This window comes from Pieris napi, chromosome 3 (assembly GCF_905475465.1).
Source record: "Pieris napi chromosome 3, ilPieNapi1.2, whole genome shotgun sequence".
NCBI lineage: Eukaryota > Metazoa > Arthropoda > Insecta > Lepidoptera > Pieridae > Pieris > Pieris napi.
This window is the reverse complement of record NC_062236.1, coordinates 9,320,075-9,336,944: the sequence shown is the minus strand read 5'-3', so window position 1 is coordinate 9,336,944 and position 16,870 is coordinate 9,320,075. Positions and strand designations below refer to the sequence as shown.

The window sequence follows — 16,870 nt, the reverse complement described above, 5'->3', positions numbered from 1 at the left end:
TTGGTTTACCTAAATTATTTGCCAACGATTTGGACGTTGTTTAGATAATTTTAATATATTAATAAGTTTTAAGTGCTTTAAAGATACGTTTATCTATTAATCGTATAGGAAAGAAAAAAGTAGGACTCTACAAAAAGAAATGATATACCTACAAAAACCTAACATAGTTTCGTAACTCAGTTCTTCTACCGTAAGTTGCGAGATCTATGGTATTAACCAAGTCGGTAAATTATTCAGTCCCTTTTATCATAGAACTGAAGTCGATAATTTACAAATTATGTTTTTCATGCCATGTCTTTTAAAATTACTATTAATGGCGAAGTGTAAAAAGGAAAATATTGAATGTAAAAGCGGAAATTTTATAAGAAGTTTTAATGTGTGACATACGACATTTTTCTATTGTTATTATTTATTCAATTTTAATTAAATATATAGAAAACTGATAGTCTTTATAAGGCAGTAGTGTAGATTTTATTCGGCTAGATTACAGTAAATATTTAAAGAATGGTGTTACCACCATGTAATAAAAACCAAAATATGTTCCCATATATTTACTAGGCCGCCATAATAGCGAGCGTGTTAACACAATTTATTTTAACATTAATATTTACCGATGCTAATTGGGTAACGAAGAACTTGAATATATAGGGTATAGCTATTGATACAAGGTGTCCCTGTTTGCAGAGACGACACGTGTCTTTTGAACCCCCTGTAACTGCTATTGGTCCTAGTAATGTACCGCATTTCGTACAAAGCAACGCCTGAAACCAAAAGGTTTTTTTAAATTACAAATTAAAACAGGATTATACCAACTAGAAAACTGCTTATTTTAGAAAACTGCTTATTTTAGATAACAACGTCAATAATTGAGATTAATTATTAATAGTCCAGTCAAATTACGAAATAAATAAACATGAGTGAACACAGTTTGGGGATTTTGAGGATCGATAGTGGCGCGGATTTCGCTCGGTAAAGTAATCTATAACTCCGAAGGTATTGGCATTACGGAAAAAAGTTCAAGAACAAAATTGTTCATAATTAAAAGATCTACACTTCGATGATCGGTAAAATTTAATAAAATTGAATGATTGGGGAGAAAACGACGAAATATGGAAAATTTTTGCCTTGCGGGAGTAATAAGTTGAAAAATATTAATGTTATAAAAAAAAGTTTCAGATAAAAAAGTTAGTAAATTTTGTTTGGAAAAGATAAGGTCTCTACAATTTTTCGCCTAACACTAACCATTCTCGAGATATCGAATTAAACGCGTTTCCATCGAAATGACCTTGAGCTGACCTCGGTACAACCCCTCAAATTGGAATTTATGCTCAGAATACACCCCCCTATCGATCCTCAAAATCCCCAAACTGTGTTCGCTCATGTTTATTTAACCCGTTTTTAGACATAATTTGACTGGACTATAATATCTTAAGCCTGTAGGAGGGAAATATACCTGACACTTATCCGAACAATGGAACAGCCTGTCCTGCAGCATGAAGGCAGCTCCATGAGAGATGAGAGCATCCCTCTCCATCTCTCCCAGCCTCACTCCACCTCCACGCCGCCTTCCCTTCACGGGCTGCCTTGTACGAGCATCCACTGCGCCGGTTGTACGGACCTTGGGAGATGAAATTTATTTACATATTTAAGAAATATAAATAAAAGATCAGTCGATAGTATGCCTTTTCTAGTGCTATTTTTTATTCGATATCTGCAGTGCTCCTTTGTCGGATCTAACCCCATACTTTTTCTCTTCCTATTAATTTTAGTGTTATTTCCATCTTATTCTGACACAATTACACACAATTTACTTACAAAAAATTAGAGTATAGATAATAGACCCAAATTGTTTTTCAATTAACTGATGTTTGTATAACATTTAAACCGGTTCAGTAGTAACGAACAAATTCACCTTTGCGTTTAAATTATACATATGACAAGCTGAGCAAATAAGATTGCATTTTTTTCTTTTATGACGAATATCTCTTCTTAATATAAATAGCCCATCTAGAAACTGGATAAGATTCCAAAAAAAAATCGAACTATCAATGTATAACTGAAAACCTGGTGAAATGGGCAGACCATTCTATTCGATTATAAACATTCAAAGTAGAATAATATACACCACATAAATTCTGAAACGATTATTGCTTACCTGCCACTTGTCAGACACCATATGCCGCAGCCGCTGGTAGTAGACCAGCCCAAAGAAAATATCGGCTACCATCTCCCGACCATCGACACCACTGTACACCCTCTCTGTTCCATAATAGTTATAACCCCCAGCTTCTAAAAGCCTTCCAAAGTAATTGATGGCTGTATCCTTTTCGTTAAAACGGAATGGAGTTGCGTCGTGTACCTTAAATTGTATATAAATTATAAAAAAAATATATGAATCAATGATCATGACATGGTATCCAAGAGTTTCATGAATCAGACTATAAAAATAATAAAAGTTTTTGAAGTTATACTTCTTTAGGCGCGTTATGAAAAATTTATGAGAGTGAAATTTTACGATGCGTGCGCACCGTGACAGCCGGACGCCGAGCGTGCGCGAGCGAGATGGGAATAAGACAATCTACAAGTAAAAAGAAATAGAATATGCGTGAAGTTAGCAGGTATGCCAAGAATTTTGAATGACCATAATGACCTTTGTAGTAGTACCTTTTTAACAAATAAAGGAGTTTTAATTATTTTTTCAAAGAAATTTAGCAATGCTTTTTCACAAAGACCTATTGTTACTTAGTTAAAAGGTTATGAAACATACCTAGTTATTAAATTGAATAAATAATATAATAAAATAATAAATAATAATTATTATTATTATTAATATCAATTAATAATAGAATAATATACTAATTATTAAATTATTAACGTTAAATATTTATTATTAATTATTTAATATTTAAAAAAAATAAAGAAAGCCAAAGAAGTATAACTGTTTACGCGCGTACATAAGTACACGCACCTTTTTTTTTATAGAATCGGGGGCAAACGACCAGGAGGCTTACCTGATGTTAAGTAATATAGCATATGGATATTCTATGCCAGATGGCTCGCGAGTGCGTTGCCGGCCTTTTATATGACAAACTATAAATCCTGTCGTGTTGTTTAGAGACTTATCATACAGACAAACAATACGTACATAATAAAATACATGAAAAAATGTATCAACAAATTCACTTAACAAAAATAAACATAAAATAGGTGAGAATATAAATAATTCTAGAAGAAAATGAAAGAATCAGACATTAATATTCTATGTCGATTTCTCTCATAGGTAAATAAGAAAATAGTAACATTTTGACAAAAATATTCCTATACTTACATGTCCATGTAAACAAGCCGCTTTTCCCGCCATACACTCGATCATCATAGCTATTGTCATTCTTGAAGGAAAGCCGTGAGGGTTGAACAGGATATCCGGGATTAAACCGGATTCCGTGAAAGGCAGGTCTTCTGCCGGCCATTTTTGCGAGCAGATACCTTTTTGACCCGCTCGAGACGCGAATTTGTCACCTACTGTTGGGTTACGCTGTAGGGATAGAAAAGTACAATCACAACAAGTACAACAAAAGTAATATTTATAAAATATAATCGCGTTTTCAGTTCATTTGATTCTCTGCTTTCTGTTAGCAAAAGAAACCTTTCTAAATGAATTTCGTCACAAGATTCTTAGATAATGATATAAATAAATTATGGTTATATCATTTAATTCTAAACATCTCATGATTATTAAGTAAAGTATTAATCAGTTACTTTCCAATTATCTGTAAGTAAAAATTTGAAGTACATGACTGGGTCTAAATAGCGCTACTTGAAATTCGTCATATTTATTATTAACACAATTTTACTGCTTATTTTAACTAATAATAAGCCACTTTACTTGAAGAAAATGAGAAGAAACTTAGGGTATGTTCCGATATACACTGCGACCACTGTACAGAGTACTGTCAATTTAGTATACTGTGAAACCGTTTCTCTATAGCCAGCTATACTGGTTACAATTTAAAACGGAACGCAGTCCAGTATACTAGTCAGCTTCGTTTTTCGACACAGTTTTCAAATGAGTGCATCAAAGTTTTATCAACAAGAAAAACTATTATTGGAGTATTATCGCATTAAAAAAATCTATATTAATATTAACTGTCAATTGAATTAATACTACAAAGAAAGTAAGTTAGAATTTTAAATGTTTGTTATTAAACTGTAAGTTATATCAGCCGTTAGGCATTCAAGTGGTTTTGATTGATCACGTGATCACTGCGAGTACCTTACCTCGAAAACGCCAGTGCTCGCAGAAGTATAGCGGGGATTTGTGACGTCATATATTTCCCTAGGACGCTGCGGCTGTATACTGGCAGTCCATAGCGGAACGAATTTTTGAACAGTGGGAGCACTATACAGTACTCGCAGTGTATATCGGAACATACCCTTTGTGTGAGATTCAGAAACAACTTTGACTTCCGTATGTCAAAATTTAATCAATTTTTGACGAACAGGATGACTCTACTGAGTCTTGTTTTTGAATTAGAGCATACAAATACTCATTTATCTCTATATATATGAAATTCTCGTGTCACAATGTTCGTTTCTATACTCCTCCGAAACGGCTTGTCCAATTCTTAGTATGAAATTTTTTATGCATATTCAGTATGTCTGAGAATCGGAAACTATCTATCTTTCAAACCCCTTATCTCAAGTGATAAGGGGTGTCCACCCCAAATTTTTTAATTTTTTTATAATGTGGCATCAAAAATACATACAAACTTAAATTTCCCCTACGATCCTCCTCTACGATCAACACCTATTTTTTAGTATAGTAAATAGTTATTTTTATTGAACTAAAAAATTTTTTCCTAGACAAAACAACGTTTGCCGGGTCAGCTAGTAGTAGTAGAATTTCGAACCTGTATCCTCAACATGACAACAGCCTTCTTACAAGCGCGAGGCGAGAAGTCCCCACAAAGCCTTACGCTATCCACAAAGACCTCCTCTTTGCCGTGGTATTTGCTTACTATGTACTGACTTCTGTCACCGTCGAAGAAACTATAAAAAAAGAGATAACTAATTGAACAACATATTTACATGGAAGTAAATTTTCTCCTTGAATCGTATAAAAATGCCTTCAAACACGAGAAACATAGCAATTACATTGTAAAATTGTTGACAGATGTTGACAGATGACAGTTATTTTGAACACACTAAAAACGGAGATTATTCCCCTTTATTTTTTACTGTACCTTGATATTTCATCAACACTAATTCAGTCGTAGCGTGATTTTAGCCTTTCTCGTCATATTATGATTCATTTTTTTTCTATATTTTTTTTACAATAAAGTTCACAAAAAAGAGTGCGACTTTACATTAATTACAATCTAGCCTATACAATAATTATAGCTAGTAAGTAATATTAGGTTGACCTAATTTTCTACAATACTAATGAATAGCTTAAATTGAGGTAATGTTCATTAACAAACGAATTAACAAACAAATATGGTGGCGCGGGGCATATTCCGTTCAACCAATCAGCGCGCGAGTTACGATCCGTTTCACAATGTGACGGTTTCACTTCGATAGATTATAATCTACCGAACAATAATACGTTAAATTGTAAGCAATACGTTGAGTTCACAATCTTGCGAGATAGATTACAATCTAACGATGTTTACAATTTTACGGTGACATAAACACTACACTAGGTATTATTTTGTACTTAAAGAATTAAAAAAAAAATTCAAGCGACTACAAAAACGGAAACTTGAGAGATGAGAATCTTTCCATTTTTCCATCTTCACATTTAGCGCTTCTTGTTAGGTTAACAGCAAGCAACAGCAACGAGCCTTTCAGTTTTATTGTTAATTCATGATCTTATAAATGCGTATAAACTATTGTACAATAATTTTTTATAAGGGATAAGTACCATAAAATCGATCAACTAAAGTCGCTTCTATTTCTTACCAGTAGAAAGGGTCTTCAGAATTAACTCTTGCCCCAACGGCCGGCAACCCATCCTCATCAATATAAGCCGCTAGCTCGGGTTTGCTCGGATCTCGGATAAAGTAAGAGTTAACATTATCCAGCTCAATAAAGTTTGATTTATATACAGTGCCGGCCGCGAAGCCGCGCTCATGGGCAGATTTGTTTATGATCATCGCGTCTTCCATATCATAGCCCTGTAATATTATGTGATTTTATCTAACATGTTTAATCCACGGAGTAGGTAAAATCTATGATTTTTTGGTTTTAAAAATACATTTTTTTTTAAAAAGACAATTCACACCAATTGACCTAGTCCCATCCTAAGCTGGTGAAGCTTGTGTTATGGGTACTAGGCAACGGATATACATACATATTATAGATAGATAGACATATAAATACATATTTAAACACCCAAGACCTAAGCACAACACCAACACAAACAACACTCATCACATCGATGTTCGTTTCAGCCGGGGATCGAACCCGGGACCCATGGATTCGCAGTCAGGGGTACTAACCACTAGACCAATGAGTCGTCAAATGCGTAAAGGTAATTCATAAATTTGGCGATAATAAAAAATAGACGGTTTTTTTGTTTACTTTATTTTAAAGAAACTTACCGTATAAGAAATGACAGCGATAATAGCATTTGTCCCAGAAGGAAAGTCGTCCAAACTCAATAAATCGTGATGTAAGGGACGGAATAGGGGTGCGCCGCCTGATTGCAGCCGATACAATTTGGTTTCGCCATTCGTCTTCCAAGTGTGTATGGGTGTACCCATTGTTTGCTTACCCATTTGGCATTGGTACATGTTTCTGGAAAAAAAAACATTTTTTGTCCGTTGTTGCCATAAACAAATTTGCGGGAAATAAAAAAGATTAATAAAAAAAATTTGTGTATGTTGCCACATTCTTATACGTTGCGAATTACGTATATACTTACTGATAAAATACATTACGTTCATTTAATTAATATTCATTATATTATAATAAATAAAAATACATGAAAATCTAATTTTATTTATTAAATTGATGTTAAAAATTATACACAAAATAATAACATATTGGTCTACTACTGGGGTCAATGATCATGCACTTAGTTAAGAATGAAAAATATTTATACCTTGGTGACTGATTGCAATCTGGCATTGGGACGAGTTGAGCCAAATTACTCATAAACGCCGATTTTGATAGTTCCAAATGTGTTGTTTTACCTATGAAGTAAAATTATATTTGTAATTATTAGACGCGACTATAATATATTTGCGTCTCCATATAAAACAGTGTACGATAGCCATAAGTCGGTATAGTAATACAACGGTATAGGAAAGTCATTAAGATAATAAAATGGTATAAGAAAGTCGTTATGGTAATAAAACGGTATAGCAAACGTCGGTATAGGCAAACGCGGTGTAGCAAAAAGTGTCATGAAAAGGTTAAGTAAGTTGGTATATGTAAAACCGGTGTAGCAAAAAGTCGTTATGGTAATAAAATGGTATAACAATCGTTGGTATAGGTAATATCGGTGTAGCAAAAAGTCGTTATGGTAATAAAATGGTATAACAATCGTTGGTATAGGTAATATCGGTGTAGCAAAAAGTCGTTATGGTAATAAAATGGTATAACAATCGTTGGTATAGGTAATATCGGTGTAGCAAAAAGTCGTTATGGTAATAAAATGGTATAACAATCGTTGGTATAGGTAATATCGGTGTAGCAAAAAGTCGTTATGGTAATAAAATGGTATAACAAAAATAAAATGGTATAATAAAACGGTATAGCAATCGTTGGTATAGGCAAAACCGGTGTAGCAGTAAAGTCATGAAAAAGTAGTATTTTTACCTTTGATAATTTCTGTTTGCGTCACAGCAATGTCTAAATACAGTTGCTCCATAGTGCCTATCATTTCCAGTTGACCAGTCGAGAGATTGATCACCGGTCTCATCATCCGTGTCTCGTTGGTGAAGAGGAATACGCCCGCGTATTGTGACGTTGTCTGTGGATTGTAAGGTTAATTTAATATCTATCGAAAATTTAATTAGCAAAACAACCAAAACTTTAAATATATTGTTAATTAAACCCAACAATTATTGGTATTAAATATAAGGTATATTAAATTGGTCAGATGGACACAACAAATTACGACCTGGAAAGGACCTAAAGGAAAACGCTGCAGAGGGCGACCTTTCGCACGCTGGGAAGAAGAAGATATTAAAAAAATAGCTGGCCCCAAATGGCAGCACATAGCGCAAAATAGAGAAAACTGGCAAAAGCTGGAAGAGGCCTTCACCTGAAGAGGGGTTCCCATACAATAATTAGAATATCAAAAACTGTAAATAATAATACTTAGCATGATAGAAATATAGTCATAATATTTATTCATTTACTAATAGATTTTGTTAAGTTTTGCAAAGGTTTAGAAAACCACATAAAGAAATGTACCTTATTAATTAACTATATTGGGAAATAAAAGGCTTTTTTATATTTTATATTTTATATATTAAATTGGTCAGTCAATAGATTTTAGTAGTTTTAAGGTAATATTTGGCAAATCTGGCCATGGACGTGCGGAGAGATACATATCATGGATATCTCAAAAACTACTAAACTGATTTAGTTAAAACTTGGAATGTACCTAATTTAAAACTCAATTCTAACATTATCAGACACAGGGCAAATTAAACCTTTTTAAGTCGGTTAAATGACATTTAAGATCTCACCTCAAGTTTCGGTATAAGCACAATCTCCGTACTTATAGGCACATCTTCCCCTTTAACTTTGAGTGTTCGGAGATAGGCAACGGACTTTGCCGCTGTTCCCTCATCTAAATAGCCCTCTAAACGACCATCTAGGAACACTGGATATTTGTATACGTCATTGTCTAAAGGAGTTTGGGATACCGAGCTTATTGGTTCCATTCCTGAAAAAAAACTGCTTTTGTACTAACATTATAAGAGATACATATAACGAACTCAGTTGTATTTTTAATTAGACGAAGTCAACTGACGTTTACGGTGTTGTCAGTTTTTAATGAAATAAAAATAGTGTTGTGACAAAGTAAAAACCCCTGAATTAATGATCGGTGATGGCACTAGTCGCCGCGCCGCGCTTTGTAATAAGACGTCATAAAACTGATTGTAGTTACATAGTACTAGTACCTAACTTATATCAGAGCACTTTTATACAATTTTGAAATAGAAATAATATTCTTTTATTGTTTGAAATGATTGACTATTCACACTCATTGTTCATTCATCTGATTGAACAAGAACTGAACGCATCACTATTACTTTAAATATGGCAACATTATTTTGCAAAGTTACATTAGCTACTGTCAGTTGGCTTCGTCTAATTAAAAATACGACTATAGTGTTCAATTTCACCATTCGAGTATGGATATTATTTATTACGAAAATATATCAAAAATAAATAGATTTATTATTTATAACTCTTTGAAACCGAAAGAAGTGTTAAACTTTATAATCTAGTGTCTGCGGAATGAGAATTGTCGTAGGATTCGAAGCAGCAGCAATGTTAAATTACTTATGTTGACACTACTGAAAGAATTAAAAAGTATACATTTGTGAATAAATGAAATGACGCGTAGCAAATTAGAACTATTTTTGCTCGTATAATCGCCACGTCTCTTTCCTCCACCATATTTTGATAGAAATTGAATTTATAAAAACAATTCGTACAATAAGCCTCAATTGAAGAGTTTTAGAATTTCCTAACGATGACAGATGATATTAAGGTAGTTTTTAACTTACCACACTTTTCTAAAACAGAAGGCAAAAGCCTTGTTTCCTTCGGATCTAAATGTGTCGTTACCTGAAAATATATTAATTAATTTCCTTATGTGATATTATCATTAAAAATAAATAAAACAATTTTTAGAGTTATAATTCCGTTCTCCGATAGAAAATAGTTTATTGGTTTAAATTACATTAGGCCCGGCGCCCATTATCGGCATCGGCAAGGAAAATGATCCTTCGGCATCCTACATGCAAGCGCACACTATCGGCAATTATGCTTTGGCATGCTGCAACGTTCTTAGGGATGACGAAGCGTCCTTAAGGACGTTCGAAAATTTTATGATTATTATAGAATGAGTTATGAAAATTTTGAAAGTCTGGTTCATTTGCTTTGCGCCGGCGGCGTACCGAAGGATGCCTAAGCATTCTCAAGGCTGCCGATACACCAGCCTCAAGCATACCGAAGCGGTATTTTTGTTATTACGACCACATATCACGGAAATTTCTACTTTATTGCCATTATGTTATAGTATATTGCTATTTGCCACCTAAAATCCTCAGTCGTACCGATGCCGATAATGGGCACCTTAGTATCAATAAAATGTAAGCTGTAATGTTAGAAGATTATGTTTGTGGTATGAAAAAAAAATACCTGCGCTGTAGCAGTGAGATGGTTCAGCAGTCCACATGGAGCTCCATCAGGCGTATGAACGGGACACACGAAGCCCCAAGCGTCAGGCAATAACTGGCGAGCTTCCGTCGTTCGCATTTCCATGAAGAACGAACCACGATGAATTGCTCTAAGAATTATAAACATATTACAATTCGTTAATAATTTAGGATTAGGTTATTAAGACTATTATAAATAAGTCTAAATATATGTTTATAAAATATTCTAATGTAAATAAAAAAGGGTTTCATTTAAACTATAGAACAGCAAGTAACAACTATCAAAAGTTTACGTATGACGTAATTAAAAGAGATATCAGCGCTACGGACATTGAAAAAATTCAAGGCAAAAAATTACCCAACACCATAATGCACTAAAACTTCTTATTTCTGTTGAAGACCAACCCGATTACCGAGATAATGAAATGTTTTAAACGATAATATTATTTTCGTTTTTGGAAGTTGGTGTCCAGTCATAATACTCAAGTATTCATAAATTTAGTTAGACCACCTTTATCCTTCTGTAGTTGCTGTTAATCATTTACAGGCTTACGATTGTAAAAGAGTGATAGAATTCAGTTTTATGAATAGGAGTTTCAAGAATTAGATTGTCAAGGGAACGCAAATCAAAACTACCGCCAGAGAGAAACATACAATTTTAGAGAGGAGCATTAACAGTATTTAAATTAATTGTCTATTCAAAAATCTTATTACCTTATGCGCAATAGCTATAGAAATATAAGACAAAATCACCTGAAATGCGACATATATCTCTGCCGGTTAATATTCTCGGCGACTATAGTCAGTCCCTTGTACTGCGGCAAGTTGACGTTGTTCGAGGGCGCTGTGCCCGTTGATATGAACATTTCCATTCGCTGTTCCAACGAACCGGACGCTTTAATTATTTGATGGATTTCCGTCTGTGGAGGCAAATACAGGTAAAGTACTGTGGCGTTTGCTAAAAATCTTGATTTTGGGATTATGTAAAAAATCATTTAATCATATAGGTAACATAATATACACTTATGACTTGTCAGTAAAGAAATACATATTAATGCTTCTAATTTTAATTTTTTTTTTTTTTTCGTCAAGGCAAAATACAAAATACCATCCGTATCACCTCGACGTCCGTCGTTCCACAACAGAGCGTTTTCTAAGGCAGTTTTTGCCGCGCACCACCACTATGTGGAACCAGCTGCCCACAGAAGTATTTCCGAACCAATTCGACTTAGGGTCCTTCAAGAAAAGAGCGTACCAATTCTTGAAAGGCCGGCAACGCACTTGCGAGCCTTCTGGCATTGTGAGTGTCCATGGGCGGCGGTATCACTTAACATCAGGTGAGCCTCCTGCCCGTTTGCCTCCTATTACATAAAAAAAAAAAAACATTTACTGCCAGTTCTCAAATCGAGGGCGTAGAACGGGAGAGAAGAACTGGCAATAAACTCTCCGCCACTCTTTTTAATCGCCATTTTTTTTTGTTTTACAAAATGTTTGTAAGGAGCTGCAACCATTACACCATGTCCCATCTGACATTTTAAGTAATTAATAATAATGTTAATCGTACGAGCCAATTCATTTACTCACCCGAATTTAACAAACATTTATTTTGTAACGAAGGGTATATATGGTATTAAGTTGTGACCGAATTTTCTTAATTCCTTTCATAATATCACTATACTAAAATATATCAAAATTAGATTTAAACGTTAAATAATCAAAAACTTTGAATTTAAAATAAATAACTAACCCCTATACTCCGCTCTCCAAAATTCCGTTTGAGAAAGCCATACTTCATCATAAGAAGCAGATTCTGCATTCGTTCCTTCAAAATCTGCAAATACAACTGACCTCCCACTTGCAACTCTTGAACCATCACAGCATCAGCACCTTCCACCTTAGAATAAAATATAAAAACATACGTACATAAATAATTTCTACCGTATTATAAAATTCAAAGAGCAAATTCAGTGCGTCATAAAAGTAGATTATTTTAGATACAATGAACTGAGTCAAAATATAATTTATTGAAATAGGTAACTTTATGCTTATACGTGTACGTTTTCTTAATTTACACTTACTGGCAGTTCTCAAATAAAATCTCAGTCACTCTTCACCAAAGTTTTTTTTACAAAATGATTAACAGTAATCCTCATCAACACATGTTAAGGCAGTTAATTAAATAAAACAAAATGTGTTTGTATTTCTTTTTTTGCGTATGTTGCTTTAATCAAATAAATATTTTGTCTTTCTTTATCTTAATATATATAAATCACGTGTCACGTTGTTTGTCCGCTATGGACTACACTAAACTACTCAACCGATTTCTATCAAATTTCCACACCATGTGCAGTTTGATCTAACTTAAAAGATAGGCTTTAAGCTTACATCTTAATTTATACCCGCAAATCGCAATATTATTTTATTGCAAATTATTTCTTTATTATTTGATAGTCACAATTCTAATAGATGGATGGCGCTGTATTAAAAGTACCAACGTTTCACTTAAGCTACAATTTAATGGCATAGCAACCAAAAAGCATGGTGGTTCCCATGACTGGTGTTCTCCTACCGTTTATCTTGAATAGTTTACCACTATGTAATATAGAACATTATAAAATCTTAGCCACAGCAATAAATATATATTTTAATAAAATATGTAATAATAATAAAAAACTAAAGAAGTTTAATTTAAAAGTACTCGTTTCGTGAACTCTGACAGCGAATTAAATTTAGAAGTAAACAGGCAAGAAGTCACTCAACTTAGATTTTATTATTTACAAATGCGGGTTTATGATTTAAGTAGAATTATTATGAGCACTTACCTTGCATTTATTCTGAACTAGGTCATACAACTTCTGAGTCATGTAAATAAGGGCATGGCACTTATCCTTATAGTCGTCTAAGTGTATCATAACACAGTGCTTTAATAGAAAATCGGTGGCCTCCAAATCCTCTGCCCAGGGGGGCAACTCTGTGATTTTAGCTCGGAACATTTTGCCGACATATTCACGACACTCCTCCATTGTATGGAGACTTTGTTCGTGTAATTCGCGGAGCATATTTTGAACACAGCTAGAATTTTAAAAAAGTATTGCTTTTCTAAATTGCTTTTATATAATCGCAAGGGGCACATATTTTTTATACGTCATGTATTTTATTATAAGACATGCAGGTTTTTCCATAATGTTTTCATTCATCGTATAAAAAAGACACTTGTTCATTGCAAATATGGAATTAAAAATCCGTTAGTGAACAGTTGAGATCCCTACGCAGCAGCTCGAGGCTGGATCATCGATTAACATATGCCTGATTATTGTAAGAAAAGACGGCGGAAACGATGTCATAGTTTGTATTTGGTTAATTTATCCTTTGGCCTATGGATACATCATATGTTAGTTACACACATAGGCCTTGGGTTCATTTGCCTGCGAAACAATTATTGCCGCGGGTGTGTAAGTACAGCAGATTTGAGCTAACTAATAAAAATTATGATTAATGGATGGGATGGGATGGCGTCTCTTGAAATAGATTTATTTTCAGGCGGAATTAGGCTACAACAAACTACTTCCATAAATTGTGATACTTTATCAACTAAGGAACACTAGCTATCGTGAACAATCGAATAACGAGTTACGTATAATTAAGTATTCAAAGATAAGTGAACGACAAGAACTATATCTCCATCTTCAGATTTGTGATATCAGAGAGTATGGTTTATTTTTTGTTTACAACAACAAAATTTAGTTTTTGTTTTATCTAACCTTTATAGTCTTGGGTTAAGGAAATACGACAAGGAATATTCTAGACTTTAATAACATATATAGGTTAAAAATAAAAATACTTACTTAACATAGTATAAATCGTTTTTCTTTCCATGTAACAGCAATCTATATATATAGTGATCGGGCCAGTCAACTAGACACTTTATAATGAGTACCAAAGGTGCATAATACATAGTTTTCCGATGCGAAAACATTAATTTACAAGTACCGTTTTGAAGGAAGTGAAGAACATTGTTCTGAAAGAAATATATATTGATATAACAGAAATTAATTTGTCGTGTTTTAAGGCTAGTCCATTGCAAAGTATATCTTAATCACGATAAAATAAAGATGCTATTATAATTTACGAGACTGGGATATTAGCGTCGAAGGCATCAACTTCAGATAGGTATATATAAAACTAATTCAATAAAATTTGAATCAATGTAACCTTAACACAAAGCAATAAGGTACAAATTATAAGAATACAAAGTATTACTAAGTCAAAACTGCTTCAAACTTGATTATTAAAAATAAAGATATGAATTGGACAAACTAAGGGTCTGTTTCACAATGTATGGATAAAGTACCAAATAGCTATGCAACACATAAATTATTTGGAAGATGTGCTTTTTGTCACTTCATCAGACTCATAGCTTATGATGGACTTTATGTGACGAATAGCGCTATCTGACAGTCGTGAAACGCAACAATTGTGTTTATCCTACCAATAAGTAATAAATAGCTAATTTGGAACTTATGTAGAACTTATCCGTACATTGTGAAACAGACCCTAAGCAAAAGAAAAGTACAAAACATAATTTAAAACACAAACAATTGCAGTAATATTTCCTATATAATTTCATTAACTTATATTTAATTACTTACAGTAGCTGTCTGATCTGCTTTCACACTTCTTACAAGTACACCAAACTCAGTAAACAAGTTCCCCCGACCTTTCCAACCAGATCTCTTGATTGCAACTGGGTAATTTCTTCTTGTAACTAACAACATTCTTGCTAAACGCTCATGACCCTGTAAGATAATTCTTTATGAAATTGTTGTGTAGTACAAGATTTGACTTTGTCGCTTTGTGGTTGATACAGAAATTGTTTTGCAGTTAAGATTGATTGCCTAATTTAAAATTGACTAATGTTTAAATTTGATTTATAAGTATTTATTTTAAGATTGAGTATTGTTTTATTAGTAGCACTTTCTTTACCTTTACTATGAAATAGCCACCCCATTCATCTCCATGCTCATTGTGTTTAATAAGTTCTTCTGGTGAAAGATTGTCTAAATGGCACATTTTAGACTGAAACAAAAATATTAATAATAATAAAAATATGTCTTAGATTAGAAATTGAATTATATAAATTTATATTTTTAACATATTTTTTCTTAATCATTGTCTACACAAGGAAAGTAATAAGAATATAACAGAAACTGTATCATATATAATTAGCTCCTGCTCTGTCTTAATAGGTTTGGTTTTCATTGATTCAGGTAAGAAGATATGAGCATGACCTTTTTGATATAAAGAAAGTGGAATGATTTAGTAAGTCAATTGATACTTAACAAAACAGCAAAATGTGACTCTCATTATGGGTCTTGGTTCTTTGTAACATAAAAGCCATTATCCCTTACTTTTAATATATTAAGCTATTCATTTGCCTTAATACCTTAATCATAATAGGTAGCTGACCAAGAGACCGATCCAGTGTTACAACATTGTCTGAATATTGTATTGTTAATCTAACTTTAAAATCTCCCTTATATGTAGCAGCCCTCTGTCTACATTCAGTTGGCAATACTCTCTGGTTTTTAACACCAACAGCCTCCATTGGAACACTCGGTTTAGAGAAAGTAGCATCATCTATTTGGATTTTTACTCTTTCACCAGATGGCATTTGAAATTGAACTGGTATTAAATTCTCTATGGCTGCTTTTAAACCATCTGTGAGCATATAATTAAAGGAATCTATGTGAGGAGCTCCCAGGCATTGTAGGTACTAGAAAAAATTTGATAAAAGTTAATGTCTTTAGATAAAACTAAAAGCACAAGTAATTTCTTTAAGTACAGTTATGTATCAGAATAATATAATTATATTAGTATCAAAATATTAATATAATTAGTTAAATAGATTTCATAACATATAGGGAATAAAACCAGTTATAATTTAGTATATTACATTGTAAAACATTTGATTTTACAAAAATTTCTGTCAATGTTATTAATAAAAGGAAGGTGTTATTTTTCATTTTTTTTAAATCAACACTACATATGTTTAAATATAAACAGAATCACTGAAACAATTTTGTCAATTTGAATTTATTATACATTATTAGTAAAAAAAAGTTACTGTATAATGTGGAAAAACAAATTAAACACACTTACTGGGTTAGCAATTTTTGGGGGCCTACTAAAATCAGGATTACTAGTATATGCCAAAGTTGGCTGTTGTAACAGCTTCTTTTGATTAAATTTCTCCATTTTATTGAAATATTTAGACCATTCGGTTGTTTTTTTAAATAGAAATTGTAAGAAAACAAACAGTTTCGCAAATAAACACGTGTGCCTGACAGCAACACTTTGTTATTTATCCAACTGTCATATATCAAGTGTTAATTGTTATTATCAAATTGTAGTAAGTCTCTGTCACGAGACATTAGTCACTGCTTAGTCCTTTGCTTTTCCCATTA

The 16,870-nt window shown here is 33.0% G+C and overlaps 1 protein-coding gene across 1 annotated transcript; it reads right to left on the bottom strand.

The window, feature by feature from the left end:
* Positions 1 to 536: 536 nt before the first annotated feature.
* Positions 537 to 16,774, bottom strand: LOC125063576 (DNA-directed RNA polymerase I subunit RPA2). Its single transcript, XM_047670085.1, has 20 exons — positions 16,566 to 16,774; positions 15,850 to 16,179; positions 15,390 to 15,482; positions 15,056 to 15,202; positions 14,252 to 14,424; positions 13,229 to 13,478; positions 12,154 to 12,300; positions 11,160 to 11,326; positions 10,390 to 10,537; positions 9,753 to 9,813; positions 8,703 to 8,902; positions 7,825 to 7,978; positions 7,106 to 7,196; positions 6,603 to 6,798; positions 5,962 to 6,176; positions 4,911 to 5,049; positions 3,329 to 3,535; positions 2,156 to 2,359; positions 1,454 to 1,618; positions 537 to 761 (listed from the first exon to the last, which is right to left on the bottom strand). Exons 1-20 carry the CDS (start codon positions 16,659 to 16,661, stop codon positions 555 to 557), a joined length of 3,390 nt encoding a protein of 1,129 aa, XP_047526041.1. The 5' UTR covers positions 16,662 to 16,774; the 3' UTR covers positions 537 to 554.
* Between the last annotated feature and the right edge of the window lie 96 nt (positions 16,775 to 16,870).